The 24,882-nt window shown below is 41.6% G+C and overlaps 1 protein-coding gene and 1 long non-coding RNA gene across 5 annotated transcripts in view; one reads left to right on the top strand and one right to left on the bottom strand.

Moving 5' to 3' along the window:
* Window positions 1-22,820, top strand: part of LOC127599620 (uncharacterized) — a 115,673-nt gene extending 92,853 nt beyond the window's left edge. The window contains exon 2 of the long non-coding RNA XR_007962153.1: window positions 22,480-22,820. This is a non-coding gene — a long non-coding RNA (uncharacterized LOC127599620). The remainder of the gene's footprint in view (window positions 1-22,479) is intronic.
* Window positions 1-24,565, bottom strand: part of mrvi1 (murine retrovirus integration site 1 homolog) — a 30,933-nt gene extending 6,368 nt beyond the window's left edge. Inside the window, exons 1-35 of one of the 4 annotated variants that reach the window (XM_052063582.1) lie at window positions 24,423-24,565; window positions 23,984-24,072; window positions 23,187-23,306; window positions 22,927-23,107; window positions 21,580-21,641; window positions 21,437-21,497; window positions 21,208-21,366; window positions 20,921-21,038; window positions 20,799-20,849; window positions 20,548-20,625; window positions 20,419-20,475; window positions 20,288-20,347; window positions 20,150-20,205; window positions 19,363-19,456; window positions 19,146-19,277; window positions 18,987-19,072; window positions 18,015-18,723; window positions 16,989-17,124; window positions 16,844-16,912; window positions 14,775-14,803; window positions 10,443-10,646; window positions 7,832-7,938; window positions 7,642-7,703; window positions 7,129-7,302; window positions 6,779-6,825; window positions 6,586-6,627; window positions 5,394-5,795; window positions 5,215-5,293; window positions 3,938-4,055; window positions 3,802-3,832; window positions 2,275-2,415; window positions 1,714-1,845; window positions 1,182-1,335; window positions 1,004-1,053; window positions 780-917 (exon numbers count right to left, since the gene is read on the bottom strand). In XM_052063582.1, the coding sequence (XP_051919542.1) occupies window positions 780-917; window positions 1,004-1,053; window positions 1,182-1,335; window positions 1,714-1,845; window positions 2,275-2,415; window positions 3,802-3,832; window positions 3,938-4,055; window positions 5,215-5,293; window positions 5,394-5,795; window positions 6,586-6,627; window positions 6,779-6,825; window positions 7,129-7,302; window positions 7,642-7,703; window positions 7,832-7,938; window positions 10,443-10,646; window positions 14,775-14,803; window positions 16,844-16,912; window positions 16,989-17,124; window positions 18,015-18,723; window positions 18,987-19,072; window positions 19,146-19,277; window positions 19,363-19,456; window positions 20,150-20,205; window positions 20,288-20,347; window positions 20,419-20,475; window positions 20,548-20,625; window positions 20,799-20,849; window positions 20,921-21,038; window positions 21,208-21,366; window positions 21,437-21,497; window positions 21,580-21,641; window positions 22,927-23,107; window positions 23,187-23,306; window positions 23,984-24,072; window positions 24,423-24,472 (4,278 nt within the window). In that variant the 5' untranslated portion in view covers window positions 24,473-24,565. The remainder of the gene's footprint in view (window positions 1-779; window positions 918-1,003; window positions 1,054-1,181; window positions 1,336-1,713; window positions 1,846-2,274; window positions 2,416-3,801; window positions 3,833-3,937; window positions 4,056-5,214; window positions 5,294-5,393; window positions 5,796-6,585; window positions 6,628-6,778; window positions 6,826-7,128; window positions 7,303-7,641; window positions 7,704-7,831; window positions 7,939-10,442; window positions 10,647-14,774; window positions 14,804-16,843; window positions 16,913-16,988; window positions 17,125-18,014; window positions 18,724-18,986; window positions 19,073-19,145; window positions 19,278-19,362; window positions 19,457-20,149; window positions 20,206-20,287; window positions 20,348-20,418; window positions 20,476-20,547; window positions 20,626-20,798; window positions 20,850-20,920; window positions 21,039-21,207; window positions 21,367-21,436; window positions 21,498-21,579; window positions 21,642-22,926; window positions 23,108-23,186; window positions 23,307-23,983; window positions 24,073-24,422) is intronic. The other 3 variants (XM_052063584.1, XM_052063583.1, XM_052063586.1) reach the window with 3 other exon arrangements.
* Between the last annotated feature and the right edge of the window lie 317 nt (window positions 24,566-24,882).

The following is a 24,882-nucleotide window of genomic DNA, read 5'->3' as shown; positions in this document are numbered from 1 at the left end:
CGAAGTTACCATGGGATAATATAAAGACCTTGAGTGATATATTGTTAGCCTAATAGTATAATTGCCCAAGTCTTTTTTAACTTACCATCAATAATACAATAATAAAATATCACCATGCCTGCGAAAAATATTTTTCTTCTTTACGTATTGCTCTGCAAAAATTGCGCAATTAGGCTAATTGTGTTTTTTTTTAATGGACTTGAGAGATCAAAGGATTGTGCCTTACATTTTCCAGATTTTTAATTTACATATAGGTAATGTGAAGACAACATTATAGAACTGTGATCAATCGTTTTCTGACACAAGCGGTAATTTTGTTTCTTTGTTGTTGAACTGTCCAGAGCAACACACATGACAGATATCCCAAATTATTAACTTGTGGCCATGAATTAGCTATAGTATCGTTAAACCACAGTTGCATAAGCAAATCAAGCACACATTTTCTGGGAACAGAAACGGGTAGGTAAGGGACATCACGTCTTAAGGTTTATTTTGTGCAATGTTCTTCCTGTTTTGTGATCACAATTTAAATGTTCTTTGTCCTGTCATGTCTGAGGCTTGTGGAAGTATTTTTTTTAAGCGCCAGTTGTTTCATGATCTCACTATCACACACTCAAAATATTTGAAAGAAACCATATTCTACCCGTAACTTGAACTGATCATCGTTTTTCCAAGAAACTAACAACCACGAAAAGGAAAGTATTTTGCTATGTCCTCGCTGGCAAAGCAAATAGTATGATGAGTCCCATTTGGATGAGCGCAGGAAAGGAAAGACTCACTAAGGCAGGAAGAGCTGCACCAGGCATGGAAGCTGTTGGCACATTGGGGGCGGCGGTGGTGGGCGGCATCTGACCCGGGATGTTCAGGAGGTTAAACTTGGGCACCACAGCAACACTCACTCTGCGTCTGGGCAATGCCTTCGTGAGAGATGATATCAGCTTGTTCATGTTAAGTACACACAATAAAAAAAGGATGAGAAATATGTACTGAGATTGTTGCCCACCTTTCCGAGAGTGAGCGACATGGATCTTGAAGCCCGAGAAACTCCATCATCTAGATGACGAAACATTCAGCGTTATATTTGGAAGCGCTATATATTACATTTTGGAATTTCCATTGAATAAAATGTGATAGACTCTAAAGTGGACAAATTTAACTTGCTATGGATTCCTCTGTCTGACCTCCAGTTTCTACGGAGCCTCCATAGCAGCGATTGGAATTTTGGTTGGCAAGCTTTTTAAACTCCGTCAGCTCAGCGTGGTCTTTCTCATAAGTCCTCTTGAGGTTTTCAACATATTGCATCATAACCTCAGTAGCCTTGCTCATGCGTTTCTCCTGTGGAAAATTGGAAATCATTTTAGGGGCAAAGGTCAATTTTTACCCACCTCAGATCTAGCTTCTGTCGATTTGACAGCGGCGTGCTAAAATAAAAGTACAGTTGTATATGTTTTGGCAAAAGCAAACTTGCGAAGACACGTGTTGATGTATGAATATTGTGCATGGAAATACTTGTCTGCCTTTATAAAGATAATAATGCCGAGTATTAATTTAACAATGCTTTGTTAAATTAATTTGAATCCAGTTTGCTGTCATGCAGCACTCTGCTGTATGTCAAACAATCTGAGGTAGATTTTTGGAGTCAGCTTTCATATTAGGTGTACCTAATGTTGTGAGCAGTGAGTGTACAGTAGACAAAGGTTAATGTGACAGTACTTGTCGAACCGCTCCAACTATCTCGGATCTGCTCGAGAGGCGAGTAGCCAACCGGTGCAGCACTGCCAGCGTATCAATGAGCCGCTGGTAGGCCTCACGTTGCTCCAGATTCTGCCACTGTGGGGAAGTCATCTGAAAGTTGAAAAAAAACCATAAAAAACAAATGAACAAAACAGTTCCGCAAAATTGTGTACAGTAAAATGTACTCGCACACTGTATGTAAATACAATTTTAAATGCGTGTGTAAAAAATAGTTGAAGCAGAAGTACTCAACTCTTGTACTTCAGTCAATTATACACGACACTTCCAGTAACTCATCACAAACGAGGGAAAAGTCGGTATATGATTTTAAATATAGGGAAATAAAGTAAAAAGGCATCAGGAAAAATTAACACTCAAATGAATTACAGACCTCTGAAAAATAAACTTGAGAGCTGTACAAAGTATTTATGGTCACTCAACCAGTTACCTCACCTTTTAAATCAGGATTACTAACTTGACAATATTAATATTAATGGTGGGAAACACTATTTTGATGCATTGCTTTTTTCAAGGACAAACCTTTAGCGCAACCTTGAATTCTTCGAGTTCTTTCTGTGTATCTTCCTCTGTCAGGTTCCTTTCCCTCTCTGCCTGTTTGAGGCGCGTCTCAAGGGTGTAGTTGTCATTACGAAAGGCCAAAGACAGCTGGACGAATGCATTCTGGCGGGAGGAAGGCACAGACATTTATCGAGCACATATTCCCCATAAAACACTGAGTAGGCGGAGAGCAAAGGAAGTGTTCCACGGTAAAAGCCATATTGCGTGTTATTGTTGCCTGTGTGCATTAAATGGTCACGTTATCGCATGGCAGGCAAGCAACCAGGGGGACCCGCTTTGATTCTGACTTTTCACCTTGTGCTGTGAAGACATCAAAGCCAAGCTGCACATTGTCCAACACACTATAGACAGGGTTGGGAGGAAACATATGACCTTCGACTGTTCTGATGCACAAACAGCCCAGCGGGACCGACCAGACGGGCCACTGCCCGAGCCAGAGAACGTCACTCATATTTTGCATCTTCTCCACAGGAAATCACCCGAGTCGCTTTTGGCCGATCGTGACCACAAAATCACTTTCCTGTTGACAAAATGTGACGCCGCAACATCCGAGCAGCTGTGATTGTGACTGTAACTCACTACTATGGTAACAAAACGCGGTTTTGTCAGTTGTGGGATGCATCTGGCAAAAGAAATCTGCATTTTATGACCCAATGTAGACTCGTGCTTAAACGACTGTTTGAGAGCATCAAAGTAGTAATAATGGACTCTTGAAACATTTACAAGCAAAACTACTGTGGAAGGGCAATTACTCTGAAATAAAAATTTGAAGCTTTCGATTTGTACAGGGTGACCCAACAGTCGCGTCACATTTCCTTTTTTTATTTCATCATTCATTCTGAGAGATGTGAGGCGATCAGCATTTGACAACCAAGGCTTTGCAGTTATTATTTGAACATTATTAGGGTTTAGTAAAAATTCCCTTACTCGTTGTTCATTAATTGACTTTGGAGCAGGGTTTCAAAATTGTCACCGTGCACTCCTCGATTGCAGTTGAGTGCCAGGTTGAGAGGTGTTAAAATCACTCAAACACACACGCTATCTCAGTTCAAAGGCTTCAAGTGGAGGATTAGGATGCTGAGCAACCTGAAATCGGTAAGGGTAAAACTTAATTACTCTCTGAATAGAGCAATTGTTCATGATGAGTTCCAGTGTGCGGCTTTGTGTTGAATGACAGTATGACAGACAAGAAGCTTCTCAAACAGGCACCGAAATACAGTCTGGGACAGAAAAACTTCTTGCCAGCTGGCAATTTTCCAACTCTGCTTCGGTGTCTTTTGGCGAGGCAAGCCAGGAAATGATATGCTTCCAAAAACTGTAGTCTCAGCTGTCAAACGTGGATGGTCTCATGTCTTGTTAGATGGCTAGCATGACTTATTCATGATGGAAAATTGTCAATTTGTGGCTGACCCTCTGTAAAAACATATTTCAAATTCTGCGTCGCTCTTTTCAGGTGAATTATGTTGCAAAGATGGAAAGATGACAAACCTCAACTTCTTTTTCAGTGAGTGGAGGTGGACTGGAATGAAATAAAAGACAACAGGTGGTTTGGTAAGGAGTACAGATGCAGGTAAAGGCACATTAAAAACATCCAATTGAGCAGCTGTTGCTTTGAGACACGCACCAGCCGGGAAGGCCGCGATGAAGTTTGAGTTTTCTCAGCATGATATCGGAGATGTTTGGCATGGCGTCCGACTTGGTCTCCTCGCTGCTCGGTGCTGAGTTTGGAGAGGAAGCAGGTCCTGCGTACAAAAATGTATTTGATATCCTTGAAATACAGTTTGAGGTCCATACTTGTTCTCATACACACTTTGGTTTCACATGTACGATAATTTAGCACACTGATAAAAAGTAGGCGGCCCGGTAGTCCAGTGGTTAGCACCACATTCCAAAAACATGCGTGGCAGGCTGATTGAACACTCCAAATTGTCCCTAGGTGTGAGCGTGAGTGCGAATGGTTGTTCGTTTCTGTATGCCCTGCGATTGGCTGGCAACCGATTCTGGGTGTCACCCGCCTTCTGCCTTATTACTGGCATACAAAGACATTGTGCTATCTTCTTTATTTTCTATTTCTATTTCTATTTCTAACTTTTGGCCCAGCCCTCCACAACATTTAAAAGACTACGTCCAAGAAATCACAATATTGATCCATATTTAAGGTGCATCAGGTTATAAGGCACACCAAAAGTTTTTTGGGGAAAAAATGGAATGCTTTTTGGTGTACCTTAGAAGGCAGAAAATACGGTAAATTGGATTAGATTTATGGTATATCCTTGAGAGCCATCTTAAGTTCCATGTACTAACACATTATTTGTCCTCACATGTTAAAGGTTAAGCAAATGTGTAACTAGTTCACAACTGCGTGCTATGACAACAGTGAACCTCACCGCTTTCGCAATTTAGGTACATTATATGGAATAAGTCCTGCACAAATAGGGAAAATCTGCATGAAATTTGTCATTAACTCCAGATGCCACACGATGTTGGCAAATACCCGGACGTTGTTACTGTTCGAGAGTAACTGCCGAAATGAAACTCCTCCTTTCAATTCAAAAACTCAGACTTGTACCCTTGACACTCATGACTTCACAGCTTGAGAGCAAAACTGTACTGTTTTACCCACAGAAATTGATTGGACTGCAACCATCAGCCCTAGTGGGTAATTTTTTTTAGATTTTACTCTGATGATCAGAAATTGACCTCCCATTTGTACACTACCACGATCATTTTCTTCTGCCACAGGTACTCTGTGCGTCTAAACAATCACATCATCTGCTTAGGAAACCTGAAAAGAACATCTGACCAACAAAGGAAAACACTATTATCATCATCATCAGATTTTCCCAGATATTGAGGAAGTGCACACCCTCAGAAAAATTCCGTTATGAAAGTACTTTTCACCTTTTTCCTGTTCAGCAGCTTCACTCAAGTCTGGTAACTTGGAGCCGACAATGGTTTGGTTACGCATCAACTTGTGCTCCTGTGTATGTGTCACACAGACATGCAAATTTAATGCATTTACTGGTAAATGTGGGGGGGGAAAAATTGCAGTACATGAAGTCCCAAGAGCGATCTTTTACCTCTCTGAATTTGGACAGTTTGGGTGCAGGAAGCTCTTTGAGCCCCGGCGATTTAAAAATGCCATCCCGAGCTTTGTCTGAGCTTGTGTCTTCTGCTCCATTTCTGGAGTTAATGCCCCCGATGGCATCCCAGGAAACAGCCCTCATTAGCGGTGGAAAGGCACCAATGGTCTTTATTTCTGCTGTACAGGGCGCCTGTTGTGTTGGCGGTCGAGGGACGGGCTTGGCGACTCCTGTAGCCGGGGTTTGGTTGGAATTCCGTCCTCCATCCTCACTTTTATTGGCTCCCGGAGGACTTTTGGATTCACAGTTCTCCTTCGGAATGGTAAAACGGGGCGTTAGGGTCCCAGAAGACACTTTCCTCTTCTCTGTGGGCTTCCAATCCACTGCAAGTCGGACGCTCTGGGGAGGCCAATGACATTTTCGTGAATTCAAGGACCATTGGTGTGCGTAAATGCTTAACTGAGAGAACTTCACAAAACACAGTTTCAACCCTCTTCGACTTGACTTCATTTCTGAAGTGTAATATCATGCTGCCTTGCCGTTTCACCCAGCCCCCTATTTTTTTTTCTAGTGTATTTTTGTATTGTAGAAAACATACAGTAATAATGTAACTTAACAGAATGTAAATAATTAGCCAGTTTGTCATTTATTAACAAATAGATGCCTCTGTGCATTGTTCCATTGTCTGCGTGCCTGTGTTGCTGCAGCATTTGTGTTATAATGTCATATAAGAACATGTATGGTTGTGGTGGAGGGCAAGCTATTGTGGACCCATATCAAGCAGGAGAAGCACTAAAGGGGAGGAGACATAATTTCCCAAAAACTATTTCACAAAAAAAGGCAAACAGAGTCCATGGAGAACTATACAAAATGTACAAAGTGCAATTATCTTTATTTTAGTGTAGTTTGACAGGAAACATCAATTGGGAGAGACATGAAACTGCTTGAAGCCTCTCTTTTGAAAAATTGTTCAGTATCTGGCAAATTGTGTTGAGTTGTGACGTGAGTTGAGTTTAATTCATTGCCACCATATAGTGTTTGTATCTAAACTTTTTGCTCGCAAGTCAATGCAAAAAAAATCTGCTGAACGATGTCTGGCATCTTCAAAAACCTGTAAACTGAGTCGCGTGTATCTCAAGGCACCCCTATGTTTGGTTTGAGCGATAGAGTGAATAAAAGGAAACCTGACCTCCACATCCTTTTGTCCCCTCACTGAGGCAACGTCCAGATGCTATAGTAGAGGGCAACATAGACAATGACTTTACAAGCAGCAAGGTATACAGTACAGTATGTGTTGACCTACCTTCGAAACACAGATAAAATGAAGAGACAACTTTAGGGTGAATTGGAGCGAGGGAAAGAGAGGAAAAATTACTATTTACCTGACTGATCGACTGTGGAGTGCAAGTCACCTCTGGCACTCCCACAACTGAACGAAGAAAAGTAAAAAACTGATAACAGAAATGTCACTCAATTATATTGTAATTTTGTCTTAAGGATTTCAAGCATTAATTGCACTATTAAAACTGCATCTTGAAAAGTAAATATAAGTATTCGAAAATCCCTGGTTTCAGAGAATTTCACAATAGTAATTTCAATAATTTCTACATAATGCTCCTCACAAAATACAAGTTCAAGGCCCCATGGAGCTGACAGCACATAACATTTTACAATGAACACATTGGATGGAATAGAATTGAACACAGAGTCAATCACCAATGGATTGTGTCACCTGTGGTTGAGTCAGAAAGGCTGCTGGTAGAACGGCGGCCCCGTCGCATCAGGAAGCGATCGCTGACCTTTTTGGCTTGTTCCAACAGCTCCAGATTCCTCTGGCGATCCTCTTCTGAGAGCTGCATCTCCGGCAGTTTGTCCTTGACCAGGTCGATCACATGACCTGCGCTGTCTAACAAATCCATGCATTCAGCTAAGTCCAGAAGAATTCACACTGTTTTTTTTTTATTCAAAGTAGTCATATTTGTGGTTATGTTTCCAGTTTATGTCACTTCTGAACCACTGAAAATTGAGATGTTCTGTAGAATGTCCGTATTTCAGATCCCTTGTGGTAACAACATATAAAAATAAAATTATAAAAAGCCGTCACTGTCCAATATCTATGGACTTATTTTAATGGGAATAACTATACCCATTAAAATGATCACACCGCTCTATCTATCTAACCACCAGTATTTTGCTTCAAAAGAGCAGGTGTTGATATGTGTGTGTGTGTGCGCATTTTATCTACCAACTGTGGTGATGGATCCTGCAGAGGAGTTTCTGGCCAGACGAGCTCTTGGGCTGTGTGGCCTACGACATAGCACACAAATTATTAAGTCAATCACAGGTCACTTGCAGAGGCAGTCAAACTTTCACACTCACATTCACACTTTAAGTGACAGAGTAATACAATGGAACCAGATTTTGACTGTGCTCACTTGGCCTGCTCGAGAGGACGTCCATCTTGCTGGACAATGGAGGCCTGCTGTGGGTAGACCATAGTTGGGCCAGTCATGATACCAGCGCCGCTATCAGCAGGTGCACACTGTGCAAAAAAACACCACATAGACAACATTTGAGAAAAAATAAAAAAGCTCATTGTGAGGAAGTCATCCAGGGTGTATGAAAAACATACAGAATTTGCAATCGCTCAAATGACTATGACATTAATTAAGGGGCTATGGAAGAACATTACCATCACAATGACAAAAAAAAAACAAAACAATATTTTGGTAATGTGGAGAATTCTACTCACGGGCAGTGAAAGGTAAAATAATAGTGCCATTTATACATTTTGGCATTTTGCATGAATAAATCTGTGAAAAGAATTGTGTGGATGAGAAAATTAGTGCTGCGTGTCCAAAATCTTTGCAACGTGAGACCTGATGTGTTGCAGTTTTGTTCGTTTTAGTTAGGGTCATAAATATTCTGTTTCATGGATGCCAGCATTATAGATGCAAGGAGCAATTCATTCCTACATTTTGGATTTGAATGAAAAAAATGATAGTGATGGATTGCAGAAAAGTCACTCGCAGACTAGTAGATGTATTTACTCATGAGAAAGAGCCCTGATGATTAGATTAGATTGTGGAGTAATTTCTAGTTGTGTCTAATTGTGTCTATAGTTTGTGTTAAAACAATGTGTACAATGTAGTTAATCTACAAGGCAGTATAATCGTTATTCTTTCGAATTTTATGATTTGTAACTTAAATTTAAGACGGTTGTGTCTTGTGATGTTTCATTCCGTGACCACACTCAAATCATCTTACCCCATTGAAATGCATGGAAATGCCATTAATCCATTCCATCTTTCACGAAATAATAATAATAACAATATATCACATTTGTAAGCGCCTTTCATAACACTCAAGGACACTGTACAGCCAAGACCAATAGTAAAACACAGATAAAATAATAAATAAATTAAGAAAGATTCAAGGCGGGTAGGCGAGTCTGAATAGGTGGGTTTTGAGCTGGGTTTTGAATAAGGAAAGAGAGTCAATATTACGAATGTTGGGAGGAAGTGAGTTCCAGAGTTTGGGGGCAGAGCGACTGAAGGCTCTGCACCCCATTGTACTGAGGCGGGCAGAGGGTAGAAAAAGGTGGAGGGAGGATGAGGACCTGAGTGAGCGAGAGGGAATGGAGATTTGAAGAAGATCTGACAGATAGGGGGGCACAAGGTTATGGATGGCTTTGAATGTATAGAGAAGTAATTTGAAGTTGATTCTAAGTTTGACAGGAAGCCGGTGGAGCTGTCGGAGGATGGGGGTGATATGATGGAAGGTTCTCGTGATGATCCGGGCTGCTGAATTCTGAACAAGTTGAAGTTTATGAAGGAATTTTTGATGGACACCGAAGAGGAGTGAGTTGCAGTAGTCAATACGGGAAGTGATGAGACTGTGAACAAGGATAGCGGTGGTGTGCGGAGTGAGTGAGGGACGGAGGCGGTTTATATTGCGAAGGTGGAAATGAGCGGACCGGGTAATGTTATTGATGTGGGAGTGAAAGGATAGTGAACTGTCAAGGATGACACCCAGACTCTTCACCTGGGGGGAAGGAGATATAGTGGCATTATCAATTGTGAGGGAGAAACTGTCGGCTTTGTTTAGAGTGGATTTGGTACCGACGAGTAGGAGTTCAGTTTTATTGCCGTTTAGCTTGAGGAAATTATGGGTGAACCAAGATTTGATTTCTGAGAGACAGTGAGAGAGGGATGAGGGTGGGAGAGAAGCGTCGGGTTTGCTGGAGAGATAGAGCTGCGTGTCATCCGCAAAGCAGTGAAAGTGTAAGCCAAATTTGCAGAAAATGTTTCCGAGCGGAAGGAGGTAGACAATGAAGAGGAGCGGACCGAGGAGAGAACCCTGGGTAACACCAGAAGAAACGGGGAGGGATTGTGAAGTAAAAGAATCAAGTTGAATGAACTGAGAGCGGCCAGTGAGATATGAGTGGAACCAACGTAGAGGGTTGTTGGTGATGCCTATGGTAGAGAGTCTATTGAGGAGGATGGGGTGAGAGATTGTGTCGAAGACTGCACTCAGGTCAAGGAGGATGAGGATGGAGATTAGGCCAGAGTCTGTACATAACAGCATAATAACAGTATTAACAGCAAAAATCAAGTCAAAGCAAAAATCGCAGGGAAGAAAATGGTGTGTGCTGTACCTAAAAAACTGACAATTGACTAACATCTCAAGAAGTGAATAACGGGGCTTGCATTTAATATATAAACAATGACCTCTTTCTGTCCTGTTGGAATATGTGAAGATTTAATATTTTTCAGTTTCGTTGGCAAGAAACAAAACAAACACAGGCCTACGCATTACCACCTCCATCACTTATAACAAGGAGGACACAAGGATTTTCTCTACAAGGGATTCGTCGATGCTTAAAAAGTCCCAAAAGCATACTTTCTTTGGAGGAGGAAGCCTGAAGTGGGAACACTGAGAGTGATTCCTCACCATGGCCAATATGACTACTTTTGAGGAGCTTTTAATGACTCACATGGCCTAATACGTGCATCTCGATAGAAAGGCACTGTGTTGTATACTCACCGTACTGGGCGAGCTTGATGAACTGTCCAGATCTTCGGGGGAGTCCTCTTCTTCCTCGGGCAGTGTGGGCATGGCAGGGAGTTGACAGGGCCGGGAGCGGGTGAGGGGGAAAAAAAAGATGCCCTCAGCAGTGGAGTGTTTGCTGGACTCCTTGGTGTTATGCTGGATAGATGCCTGCAGAAAGTCCTTCGCCTCTTCTGCGACCTGAAAAAAAAATTGAAAAGGTCTCCCATTTTTATTTTATTTGGTTGTGGCTGGAAAGCAAAGCGAGGAGAGTCTCTGTCTCCAAAATCCTCCATTTCCTTTCTCTCTTTATGTCAAGCCACCCATTCCTTGACAGGCGGGCCATGCTTTTGCAGGGTTCCGTTAAAAATAAATCCAGAAAAGTTGCACTATACAATACAGCATATTGAATGCTACAGGGACAAAAGGCCTAAGAGGCTTCAAGTGAGAACCCTAATAATATAGCCTCATCATATCACATGACTGGCCATTCATATGGTTGTCACCATTTTTATCGTTTTGAAAGATTGTGACAACCATTTGAGTAAAGGGTCGGCGTATTAATTTGCTTTATGATATTCAGGCAATACTTTGCCAATGATACAATAATTACGCCATAATCAATACAGTAGTTTAACCCTTTCAGGGACAGTGGTTACTACAGTGGACAGCTTATTATGTTGTCAGGCTACAGGTTGTGCAGCGTCTGCATTATGTGCAGGAGAACTGTGAGTGTCACATCGACTCGTCAGTGTGCGAAATCACAGCTCAGGATGATACAAAAACACTTCTTTCAAAAGAAATCCTGAAATGGCCTTCATGCAACAGTTACTAAATTGATTAGATACGAAAGACTTGCCTGTGAACAGACTTAAGGCTAAATCAAAATGAATACAGTGTACCCTTGTAAACGTTGAATTCATCAAGCGTCAGTGGAGCTGCCTCCTTCTCGAAAAATAAAAAGAATAATCATAGAAGTATATGGGTTTATATGAGTGACTCCCACAGGCTGGCTGTGGCAATGAGTTTCAGAGGGACATTGTAAAATAAACACAGGGGCTTTTACATACACAATTTAATACGTACATCCTGTGTGAAAATCACACATTCAGTAACAGAGGGGGCGGGGGGGGGGGGGGGGGATTACATAACGACAGCTGTGTTATCATTTTTTTGAGGGGGTAAAATCAGGAACGGTTTAGAAAAAGTAATGATTTTATATCATAATACAGAATATATGATGTAATACATTCATTCATTCATTCATTTTCCTAACCGCTTGATCCTCACTAGGGTCGCGGGGGGTGCTGGAGCCTATCCCAGCTGTCTCGGGCAGTAGGCGGGGGACACCCTGAATCGGTTGCCAGCCAATCGCAGGGCACACAGAGACGAACAACCATTCGCACTCACACTCACACCTAGGGACAATTTAGAGTGTTCAATCAGCCTGCCATGCATATTTTTGGAATGTGGGAGGAAACCGGAGCACCCGGAGAAAACCCACGCAGGCCCGGGGAGAACATGCAAACTCCACACAGGGAGGCCGGAGCTGTAATCGAACCTGGTACCTCTGCACTGTGAAGCCGACGTGCTAACCACTGGACTACCGGGCCGCCCTGATGTAATACATAATATATAATATGTATAGTAGAACAATTAATTTAGTGGTTGTTCGGGGAAAAACATTTATTGCCATAGGAAAGAGCATAACGAGTGAAAGGACGTCCTGTGATACCGTATTCATTCAAAATATTAGCATCACTATTGTAAAGTACTGTAAGGTGTTATTGGTTTATTCTGCTCCCGGGCTAGTCTATATTTAATCCACTGTGGTAACTACAGATGGAGTGGTCATAATCTGCAATCATGGCCTTAACCCTTTCATGCACTATGTAACCTGATAACATGCTAAGGTGTCCACTGTAGCAACTGCCATCCCCGAAAGGGTTAAGATAAAACAGTCAATCCAATGAAAATGGGCCCAAATTTCACATTTTACAAAATGTCTTGAAATAAACATTTTATGATCAATTTTAATGACAATTGTTTGTCTCCCACTGCTCACAACGGTCACATTAGCACCAACACAACAACACAGGCGTCCATTGAAAATTTGGAATTCTAAACAGTTGTTTGGGGTAAATACATTGCGTATTGTGACTTAATGACAAAATGTAGTATAATAATACAGATGGAGGTGATCTGACAAGTTCCATGTTTTGATAATAATGATAATTTAAACCCTCTTTTGAATTCGCTTCCCTCTTTGAAACAAATATATGTAAATCCCTACACAGTGCCAGGCCAATGTACTCCACCTCAGTTGGTATAGGAATATTTGCATTAGGTTCCATTTGCCTTTGCCTCATAACACGCACGTCTCTGTCAGATGGCAAGTACATTAAAATCATGGTTCTTTCAGGTACATTTGACAAATCTTCAGTCAGCTTCACTGCGCAAGTTGTCTTGCCAGTCCCTGTCATCACAAACAGGATGTTTCAGGAACATGCTGGGACAAAAAGCCAAGTGAGTCACTGGTGAGGAAACAAGTTGGCCTTGCAGTGAGCAATAGTGAAAGTTTCTGAAGGGAAAAAAATCCCAAAACAAAACAAAAAAACAGCAACACTGGTCTAAAAAGGATAGGATAGAAAGACGTAGCGCAACAAAAGAAGGAAAAGGCTGTGATAAATCAGCAATGGTATTTTAATCTCATTTCCTTAGGCTACTTCTACAAAGAATGTCTGATTTAACTTCCAAATCATTTGACATCAGATAGTCAGTTTTTGTGTTTGTTGTGTATTTGGATAGCAGTTGTCCTCCCAAGTAGATAAAAACACGACATAAACATAAACCACTTCATATTTTAGCCACCACTGAATGAGGGAGGCTTCACACTGCAGACATGACCGTGAGACAGAGATATATGAGCGCTTTGATTATTTCCTGTGGGACAAGGGGACAGTACAAACATTTCTCTGCATACACAGTCCAAATGCAGTCTTGTTTTCTTGTGAAATAAGGTCACCCACAGTGCTTTTAGCAAGCAAAGAACAGAGACGCGAGAATTGTCACCTTTGTTCCCCTCATCCTGATGTTACATAAGACAGACACCTCCCCCCCCCCCCCCCCCCCTCTCGCCACATTTGTGTAAAATGTGGCGAAGTCAAGCACGGGGCCCACAGAGGATGTGCTCTGCTAGAGAACCACAATGTGACATAACGAGCCAAAGGAGTGAGAGCCAGTGAACAAAGATATGTAGTCACTATAGCCGCTGACTTTCAAATGCATCAGTAGATCAGCACAGTCAAACACAGTTGACACTTGCATTAAAACAGTTCCAAGTTCCGGTTAGAAGTCATACTAGAGAATAAGACCTTCCAAAAGACACAGCGGAGGTTAACCTGCCTCTCATCCTGCACACATCTCAAATAAACCACCATCAGAGAGACTTCCGTCACCTTACCCCCACAACAGAAGCCCTCCATCAGAATCTGTCCAGGCAGATGGGAGCGTTACCTGTGTCCAGCTCCAGTTCCCAGACCTCCCGACTCAGGCCGACTTTCCACCAACCATCACCACGCTCTGCCTTTTCTCAGAAAACGTCTCCTGCCTCTTGGTCTCCGCTTCCTTCTCCCATCCCCTCGGTTCCCTGTCTTTTTTCAGCAACAGCCTCTCTTTGACTCCTGGGAGCTTTGACCATTTAAGGAGAAGGGCTGTATGCCTCTTTGAGCCACTTCAGACTAGGGTGCGGGGGGGTAAAGTCAGCGAAGTTGTTCTCTAGCTGCTCAGAGGAAACCGCATTTACTTCTCTAACCTATTAGAATCTGTCAGGCGGGGACCAAATTATGTGAAGTTTTAGAACTGTCCTTTTTTCTTTCGCAACCATACTGAGTTTGATTTTTATTTTTTTTATCACATGTTGGAGGTTAGTAGTCACACGGAACACAACTGATATTCCCCGCAAATTGCAATTTAAAATAAAAAAGAGGAATCAAATTGAATGCTTCGAATGTAGTATGACTGCCGTCTCTGGTCATGAACAAGTTTTTCATGTTCGAGTGACTGTCCCTAATACATTTGTGATTAATCACATGGAGTTAAGAGGAGCATGATTATGAAAGCTTGTCAGCTCATTTTTATTTCAAGAGCAAAATCTGTATTCCATTCAGCTGCAGCTGCACAATGTCCAAATGTTTGACTTTGTTTGAAGTCTTGTATAATTGAAGAGGCATGTCATGTAAAGACGCATACCGCTATTTAAAATTCACTGTATGTGGGGTTCTGCCTCTATGCAAACGTATAATATTGTATTAATAGTAGATGTCTCACCTTGTCGCAGCTGTCTTGTTCTGTGTCACCTGTGGTGGCCAAAGAGACAGAACATTTGATTTGCATTTAACAGGAAATCATATGCAATGCAAATGTGACAGGACAACAGAGAGAGAGAGAGAGGGAGAGAGGAAGAGACAGAGACAGAGACAGAGACAGAGACAGAGAGAGACAGAGACAGAGACAGAGACAGAGAGAGATAGATAGAGAGAGACACTGACACAGCAAAGATTTGACTGGAAAGAAATTGAGCGTTCTGTCCTGGCAGGTGTTGGCAAGAGCGAAGTAGAACAGCTGTAACTCCATCATCTTCATCACTGGGGGCAACAACAACCTGGCAACCAAGTCCAGAGACATGATTGAATCATCTGCTCAGGTTGCCTACACCGACACCAGCCTGTAGCTAAACAGCACAAAACTAAGTCCTCCTAAGTTCTACAAATATTTAGATTAGCTCAGTGGAAGACTAAATTTGCCCGTTGGTGAGATGTGAGTGGTTGTTTGTGCTCTCTGATTGATTGGCAACCAGTACAGTGTGTTCCCCCACCTCTTGTCCAGAGGCACCTATTTCTCTATGTCAAGAAGCGTATACAACAGAAAATGGATGAATGATATGTTTTTCCGACCTTGTTCTTATGGATTGGTTGCGCCAGAGAACTGAAGAGTACCACATTAAAGAAATGTCTGTATTATATATAACAGCTACTGAAAGAGAAAGGAGTGACCACTCTTGAGCGCAGTGAAATAAATGCATCGATGTATATTCTTGACTAGGATGGCCAGCTTGGCCACTTGAATAGCCAGTCACTGGTACAATTTTATTTATAAGGCGATATTGGGAAAGCTGGATTTGTGGCTTAGTCAGTGAAAAATGCAGAATCCTCCTCTCGTGTCACATAACTCTTCGTTGCTTTCGGTTCTCTGTGCCTGTATGGAGTTGGGTAAAAGAGCTTTTGTTTACTCTGCTCCTTATTCATGGAATATGTTACAAAAAGGAAATTCAAACTGATGTTCTGAGTCATATTCCTAAATATGCACTTTTTTTCATATGTTTGTAAAATTCTGTGTTCAGTATGTAACCTTTTTTCATTGTTGTTGCTGCCTCTTGGCAAAGACTACCTTTAACAAGAGGTTTTAACCTCAACGGGACATATACTGGTTAATTAAAGGTTAAATGAAAAAAAAAAAAGACTGACTTATTTGTTCTAGAAGACTTATTGAGGCATGGCATCTACAGTCACCCCACCTCATCTTGTTTCAGGTATGATTCAGACAGATATGTGGCCATCAGCAGTTGACAGCTTAGACTCTAAGCGCAACAAAACGATCTGGTCTTCAAAGTCCTAGAGCTGGCGTGCAAAGGCAGGGAAAGTTCTCTTTTCAAACAACCTAAAGTCAGTAAAGCTTCTTCACCCTCGGAAGCATCCGCTGAATTAAGCTTTTGTTGGTGCAGAGTTCCACGAATGAGTATGAAGCTTTTCTAACTGACCTGCAGTTGGGGACAGAAAAACATTCTTGCCAGATGGCATTTTGCAGAGCTGCTGATGAGCAATGAGCAAGGGAAGGGGGCGAGAGAATAATTTATAAATTAGAATGTCAAATCAAATGCTGGAGTGTCTTACTGGAGCTGCACAGATTTCTGTGGGCTAATATCTCTCCCCCAACCCATCCCTCCTAAAGCACCAGTGTAGGGCCATCGCTGGTCACAATTTTTTAGTAGCAGCGAGTTAGTATTTGGGCGACGGTCAATCCCCAGACATCCGGGTGTCAGTCAGCGACTGTAATTTGTTTGTGATTGTCCAGTGCAATCGCATTAGATGTACAGCAGCCATGTGGTGGCATACATTGGTGCGGTCTACCACCGTGTGGTTTTTAAATTGAAGTAAATAAATAAAGAGCTAATAAAGGCTATTCAATTCTCATGAGATGTTCAACACAGTTAAATATACTTGAGCCTCCCCTTGGACAGTAGGTTGCCATTATAAAAAACAAATAAGACCGCCTCCAATTTTACCCATAGCTCGTAATTGATTTCATGTGCTCGCAAAGAAAATAATCTCACTCCTTACTTATGGTGCCAGCCGTTGTGTGCGATGTGAATAACTGCCTGTCGCGTCTGATTTCATCTCTTTGAGTGACTAATAAAAAAAAAAAGGGCAGCCACTTTAACTCATCTGCATCTGAAGCAATATTAGTGTGATGCAGCCATCATACCATTGATGGGAAGCTGCGGAGACTCACTGGCTTCTGGGATTACATGAGGTGGAGGCGGGGGAGTCTCCATTCTTTCTTTTTCTGGCGCAACACACTCAGTCAAGTGGTCAGGACCAGTTGACAGCTCGGGACAGGACTGCCTCACAAAAGTGCACAGGGAACACTTTTCAATCTTTCCACGTCACATTGCTTTTCATATAAGAAGTTCAGGAAAATAGCTTGGCTTCTGCACATCCATACTGCATAAATTCAAGTTAACAATGTGATGAGGTTTTATTACAACTGCTGTATAAAAAAAAGGCTTTCCCGCAGATGCTACCATCAGTCTGAGAGGCACATACATGTGGGGAAAACAATGTGAATCAAAAGTGACCAATATCTTGGTTGTGTTTGCTAATGTCGAGTACTAAGCCACTATCAAAATACTATATATATTTATACAAAATGTGGAAAAACATTTTTTGAAAATTAGAGGCTACAACGGGCCATTTTGTTTTTGTTGTTGGTATTTTCTAGACAAAATAATGGTTAATTTAAATCAAATCAAACACTGAAATAGTCTTAAAGGAAATATGAATGCTGCTAAATTATTTTGCATTCATGCCATGTTATTGTGTCTAATCTTACTTGGTGTGCAGATAGTAAGAAAAAGTACTGCATTCCCTTGCCTTTTTTATTTTATTAAGAGTACCATAATTAGTATGCTAATGAGGTTTTAAATGAATACAAATAAAAAATAATTTCAATTTGTTTTCTTCAGCTATTGTCCCACAGCTTCAATGCTGTTTTATGTTTTTTGCCGTGTTATTATTTCATTATTGGAATCGAGGTACGGCAAGTGTAGTATCCAAGTCGGTCTTTTGGTACTGTGACAATACGAATTGTCTTTATATTGTTCCGTTATAGTTGACTAATTATTGTATGTTCATATATATCAAGGGAACATTGAGATAATCTGTGTTAATGTTGAGCTTCCGTTTGGACTGCAGAAAAACACAACAATTTTCCTCTCCCCTCCAAACCAACCTGATTATTTTTTTCCACGATCCGGACCTCGAGCGAATTCAGCTGCAAGTCTGCATCAGCTGTCCGTCCCAGAGCGGCCTCCACCCTCTGAGTGATGCCCTCCATCCTCACCCGCACCCGGCTCAGCCTTTTCTCGCTCTCATTGACGAGTTTGCTCGACTCCAGTGCGTTTTTGACAATGGCCTCCGTTCTTCTGAGGGCCCCGAGCAGTGCGTCTGCTGCCACCGTAAATTGGACTTGTCGCTGCTGTGAGGCTCCTCCACCTGGGCTGTGAACAGGTCCAGTGGCCACCGACGCATCCCTCTGCTCCTTCACGCGTTTGCTCTCAGCGCTGTCTGTATCCTCCCTCTCAGTGTTGGTTTCCTTGTGTACGAGAACAACTCTGCTCCTGCTTTTTTGCTCAGTCAAATATTTAAGAGAAGTTTGCAGGTGGCAGACCTGCTCCCTCATATCAGTGATGGTATGCTCTGCTTGATGGAGCCGAGCTCTCTCGGAGAGCTCCCGAAAGGTCTTGGTCTCGCCAGTCCGGGCTTTAGCTCCTTCAACGCTAAGGGTTTTCCACCACTTCACAATGGCCACTTTCTTTGATTGCGGTATTGACTTGCCGGTCTGATTTGGTTTTTGCTCCTGCTCCCAGGCTTTCGACCGCTCATCCACCTTCTCCCCTTTCTCCTCCCTCACACACTTCTGGAGCTCAAGGTCCTGCAGCCTGAAACCACCAGCACAGCTTTATAAATATCTCCTTCACGCGCTGTTATGTCTTCAGTCACCAAAGGGCCACTAAAACTGCACTTAGCCTCAATACAGTCTTACATACAGACGACGATGTTGTGTAAGGGAGGTGCCCATAAATATTCTGTCGAAAGCAGACATTTTATTAGCAGGAGGAAGCTGCTCAGAGTGGATTCTAACATCAACTAAATCCGCTCTTTTACCATAACAGGAGAAAAGAAAGGCAAAAAGTCCACATACACATTGACAAGCTGCTGCTTGATGCTTGCCTGTTGCTGCTGGTGCTCAGGAAAAGGCTTCTCCTGGCTCTCAACAGAGGAGGAGACCTATGTTGAGCATTCCAAAAGCAATTGATGGGCTCTTGAATTGAATAGGTGTCTCTGTGAAATTTGAACCCACCTTTTCTAGATGCTTATTGCGCCAAAGATGAGCAATTTCTGACGATTTGATCCTGCGGATGATGCTCTGAATGTCCTCGCATTCTGTATGGAGAGGAGGGAGGCTTTTTTCATCCACAGCTCTGTGATTCTGCTGCGGAAAGGAACACAGACACAGTCAACATGCGACTGAGAATTGTTTCAGCAAAAGACAACCTGATGACAGTTTTTAACTGTACCTGCTGCAAGTCTTGCATCTCACTTTGCAGAGAACGTAGGTTTGGAGGCTCTCGACCATACAGTGTCTGAGGACTGATGCAGAGTCTGTCATAGCTATCAGGTGAAAATAAACCGCAGTCAAACTATTACCTTATTAGCAGTGAAGTGGGGTGCACATACAAAAAGTCTATACACCCGTTTGAAGTCCATGTTTTTGAGATATTAACAAATAAATAAATCATATCACATTTTTTCCAACCACTAATGTGACCTACAAACTGTATAACTCACTTGAATTTTTAAAATCTTCTCCTAAACTCTGCAAGAAATAATGGAAAAATAAAGCCTACTAGAATTGCTGAATTTTATTTGAGGTTAAGAGGCACTTTAAGTGATGGCAGTTGTGTGCTGACATCCATTGAACATGACCGAGGCACATCCCAGTGAGCACTTGAACAACCACAGAATTTCAGTTACACTTCCCCTCTGGAATTTTTTTAAAATCAATCGCATTCTAGAGGTTATAGGTCACATTAGTGGTGCAAAAAAAAAAAAACTAAACAAAACATTGAAATCATTATTGTTTCTCTCAAATCTAACCTAACACGCACCTGCGATTTAACAACCCCATTTAAATTGCAGGTGCGTGTTAGGTATTTATTTATATATTTTTACATCCACTGTTTTGGTTCTGTTAGAACATCAAAATATGAAGGGTGAGAGCAAGCGGGACAATGGCAATGTTGCAGCAATAATACACTATTTAGGGGGTATTACAATCGACCAGCAAATGCTTGACAGAAATACCTGGACAGAACTTGATGTGAATGTTCATGTAACCTCATCAGCTCTGCCTGCACGCCCTGTGACGTGACACCATGGAAAATGATTAGCCCTGCATCATATTTACAATGACCTGCTCCTGATTACAGTGTCAAAACCAACCTCGATGAGGTTATGATTCTCCGCATGAGAGCTCTTCATCTTATCCATGACAATGTCTTTCTACACAGGAGCAAACACTAACGTGATTTAGACATGAAACAAAATATGCTTTTATTGATCAGTAAACCAACCTTCGTCATTTCTCTGTCTTTCAGAGTCAGCATGACCAGTACTTCTTGGAGGTCAGCCTGTCGGTATTTGAATTCCTAATTAAACAAAACCAGAGTGCAGAAACCTGAATTTGACTGGCATGCTCCTACCTTCAACTCAGCATTGACTTTGCGGAGTTTGTTGATGCCGTCCTCTGAACATGTCTTTTCAAAGGAGAGTTTTTCATTCTGTAGAGATGACCATTTTGTAAAGGAGATACATTTTGCGAGGTTCACACAAATTAAAACAGTTCTTCATTTCTGTTTGGATCATGCCGGTATATCTGTGAAATTAGTGTACCGGTAAGCCATGAAAAAGTAACTCTAGCAACATCGTCTTTCCATAAGAACATCTGCATTACCTTGTCTTCAAGCCTCCTGATGTGAACCTTCAGGCATTCAACCTCATTGCTCTGTAATAGACCAAAAAATCTCAATGTACTTTTCTTTTATTGTGTTAGCATTCTATGTTTTTAAGAGGTACCAGCTTGGTGCAAGTAGCTTGCATCCGGCTGGCTCTCTCCTGGGCCTCTTTAAAAGCCCGACGGGTCTCCTCGAGTTCCTCTGTTATGGATCGGGCTCGAACGGCTGACCGCTGGGAACTACTCATGCCAAAATAAATAGGAATATTCAACTCTACCATAAATCTTCCAAGGAGCTCAGCAACTGCATCAACAGTACTGTAGAGTGTTGTCATGCACGATAGATTACACTTCCTTCATCGTAGATAATAAAGTTGCGGGTTTAATACGCTCAAAGGAGATATTTTACCTGGCCAGCTTTGCTCTCAGCTCAGTGATCTCCAGGGTGAGCTGCAGGTTGACGTCTTCACAATGAGCCACCGTCCTCAGCAGGCTGCTGTTCTGTTCGCTCAGCTTGCGGTGAGCTTGCTTAAGTTCGGACACTGTTGCTGACAGGTCTTTTTCATTGCTTAAACCAAATGAGCAGTTTAGTGGGTAATATAAGAATAACACATGACACGGAAGGAAACAAAACTAACCAGGCACACTGTTGGCTGTCGGTGGGAGTAGGCTTTGTCGTAGGAGTTGAGAATTCAAAGCCTGACAGAGCATTTGGTTGATTCCATTTTGTCAGATTAAAACTATTTAAGAGATCTGATTAAAAATAATAAAGTTGGCTCACCATTAACTGGCAGTTCTGACGCATCTGGATAAGATGCATCTCCACTAATGTTCACCTCACCTCTAAACAGCAAAAAGAATTCCAAGTTACAAGTCATAGTCAATGCAAAACACTCACTTCCCACTTATGAGCAAAATGATAAAACTCAAACACAAACATAATTTAATATCTACAGAGACGTTTGTGTCCAAATGCATTGATCGTCTCATCAATCATAAACAGCACTGTTGGCCCAGCAGTGTTTTCTCAGAAGCACTGAGCTATATCAGTAACAACATTGGCTCCACAAAATTGTATTCATTTATTACCAACAATCTATTCCTTTCATTTGGTAGCATTTCTCCTGACAGCATTGCTTCAAATGCGTCTATGCAGATGTTAGATTTTTTTTTTTTGTCCAATAAAATTTCAGCCTATATGCGTTACCAGTCAAGCTTATTTGCTCCAAGTGTTCAGGATCAGTTGTAACTTGAAAGTATATTAAGAATGGAATTGTTTCTTTAATCACTCAGATTTCAGATTTTTCCCCACAGGGCCAGTGTGCTGGCCTCTTGATGACCTCAACATTTTTCTGTCCTCTGATTAGTTTGGCCAGAAGTCAGATTCTTTTGTCCAATTATATTCCAGACCAGGAACCAAATACTGTACATCAGGAGTGCCAATTAGGTAGATCCTGATCTACCGGTAGATCTAAGACGGGTCCCAAGTAGATCCGAGGAGTGTCGAGGAGAAAAAAAAAAGAACCATTTGTGTGTCTTTGTACATGTTAATAATATATGTTTTTATGTTAATGTACACTGCACCCTAATCATCTTATCAGTCTCATTTTCACCAAAAAATATTTAAAAATAAAATAAAGCAGGTAAATCTTGAATTTACGGTGGCGCGTGATTACGGAAGTTGTTAGCTCTCAGCAGTCTGCAATTGCAGCTTGTGATCAGAACTGTTGCGCTCTATCTTTTATCGTCATTATTCTCATTCAGAGTTTGCTTTGTGTACAATTCACCGAGGGCACGAGCAAAGAATAGGAATCTAGGAGGGCCCAGGGAAGCACTTTAAAACGGTACCTGTGAGCTACGATAGTTACTAGGCAGCAAAAGTGCGTCGCATGCCTCAGTTTCAGGCTGTTTCTCATCAGGGAGTGCGTGTGCGCGCGCGCGTGCTGGTAAGGGTAGATCCTGGGAGGTTAGTTGATCGAAAAGTAGATCTTCGATCCAAAAGGTTTGAGCACCCCTGCTGTACATGATGTATAATGCATTCGTAAACTGAGTGACGGAATGTAAAATGCATTTGCTAAATGTTTCTGTCTTTAATAGTTGCAGGTGATGCTTTAGAAATACTTTGTACCTGTCCTGACTGCATTGGGCGATCCACTCCTTCATAGTGAGGTGGAACATTTCTCTGCTCACCATGGGGTCCTGACATTCCGGGTCCAGTAGCTGCTGTAAGGATGTAAGATGGCCCTGCTGATGACTCTGGGACGTCACATTGTGCAGGTATTGTATGATGCACGATGCTGACACCTCTCCTGATGGAGATGGACAAGATGGATCTAATGGTACACACTTTTTGTGAGTGTTTTCCAGTACTCATCTTTGTTAACTCACCTGTGCTGGAAGTGTTACATGAATTGTACATGATGTCAAGGAGTTCATGTTCTGAGAATTCATTTGCGTCACTTGAATCCTCCAGTTCGTCCCTCATCCCACTGTCAGGAAACTCCCACACTAAACATTCAGACATGTAGTTTATACATACAGTATGTAAAGATCATAGGTGGGTAGAAGTGCCAACATTTTATTTAAATAAGAGTAAAGAGTAAAAATAAGAGTTTATTAAATTTACTTTTCCGAGAATGTTTAGGCCAGCAGAGAAGGCCTTGCTGGCCCTGATGTAACGCCACTGAGAGTACTGTTACTTAAGAATATGAATCAAATAAAGATAAAAACATGTCGTCCAAACAATTGAGTGACTAAGAATAAAGTCGGGACTTGGTGAACAAAACTTCTCAAGTACTGAGTCACTTTGGATGTATATTTTTTTAATCAGAGCATGAAGGCCTGGACCCAATTTGTTATATTCATTGTACCCTAAAACTCGGGTCAAAACTGAATACCCCAATATTTTGGCTCAAATTGACCCAAGTGTGGGTCAGTCCAGTCCCTGTTTTTAACACAGACAAATTTAACCCGACATTAGTTATTTTTTATTCAAATGTTTTTAGAGTGTAGTCACGCAAAACTTTGTTTCTTTTGTGGGGCCAGAGAGATTCTGTGTGCGGTCAGGTGACTTGGAAAGTACAGTTACTTCAGTCAACATAACAGAGTAAATATAGGACCAACCTCTGAAAACTATAATACATTGCCAAAAGGATAATAGTGTATAAGGTCTCTGAATTACTTACCATCATTGCTGTCAGACATTGTGCCAATTGGCTGGATTCCTGTACATCTAAGAGACTGATGGACTGTCACATTTCTACATATGTTGTAACTGGAATCAAATAGAGGAACAGCTACTTATTTTTTTAATTGATGATTTTAACACACAAAATGACAGCAAGTGGAACATATCTAATGGAAAAAAGGGATTAAATTAATCTCGCCAGAGGAAATCATGTGGTCTTGATTATTAAAAGAATATAGAACATCAAATAGTAGAATGAAGCATAAATACAGTGTATACAAAGAAAGATAAGATCTTTAAATGGTACTGTAAAAAAGATTCGTCTACGATAGAAGGCGTGCTTGTCTATTAAACCACTATTGAAATCAAATCAATCAATGGTGCAAGCCACCACACATATTTCAAGAGATAGTTCAACTGTAATGATAAATTCTTACTTCTTGATCCAACGCGGTTCGTCTGACAGGTAATAAGAACGCGTAAACATATATTTCTGTCATTGTTATTTGGCTTGTCCTCTGATTCACGTAAAAGAAGCCTTCAAGATGCTCCTGTGCTTGGATGCACTTCACATCAAAACCAGCTGATACCCCCCCCCCCCCCCCCTCCCAAACAACAGAATTACCCGCCCCCGCCCCTCACCGCTGCCAAAATGACTCCCTGTGATAATGGTACATTTAATTGGTTTGCATTTAAATTGCCTCCTCTAGCGCACGAAAACCATAAACTGCAAGTCAAAAGTTTGGATACACTCACACACTCAAATGGTCTCAAGCACATTGAGTGTTCAGGAAATCCAAGCTATTAACTCTTGTTAATACACAGCTGTGAACCGAAAGTCATTTCCGGTCAGAGAGCAGCATCCATATAAAGCTGACTGACAAAATACCAAGATGT

The sequence above is a fragment of the Hippocampus zosterae genome, chromosome 4, assembly GCF_025434085.1.
Source record: "Hippocampus zosterae strain Florida chromosome 4, ASM2543408v3, whole genome shotgun sequence".
NCBI classification, from domain to species: Eukaryota; Metazoa; Chordata; class Actinopteri; order Syngnathiformes; family Syngnathidae; genus Hippocampus; species Hippocampus zosterae.
This window is presented reverse-complemented; position numbering and strand designations above follow the sequence as displayed.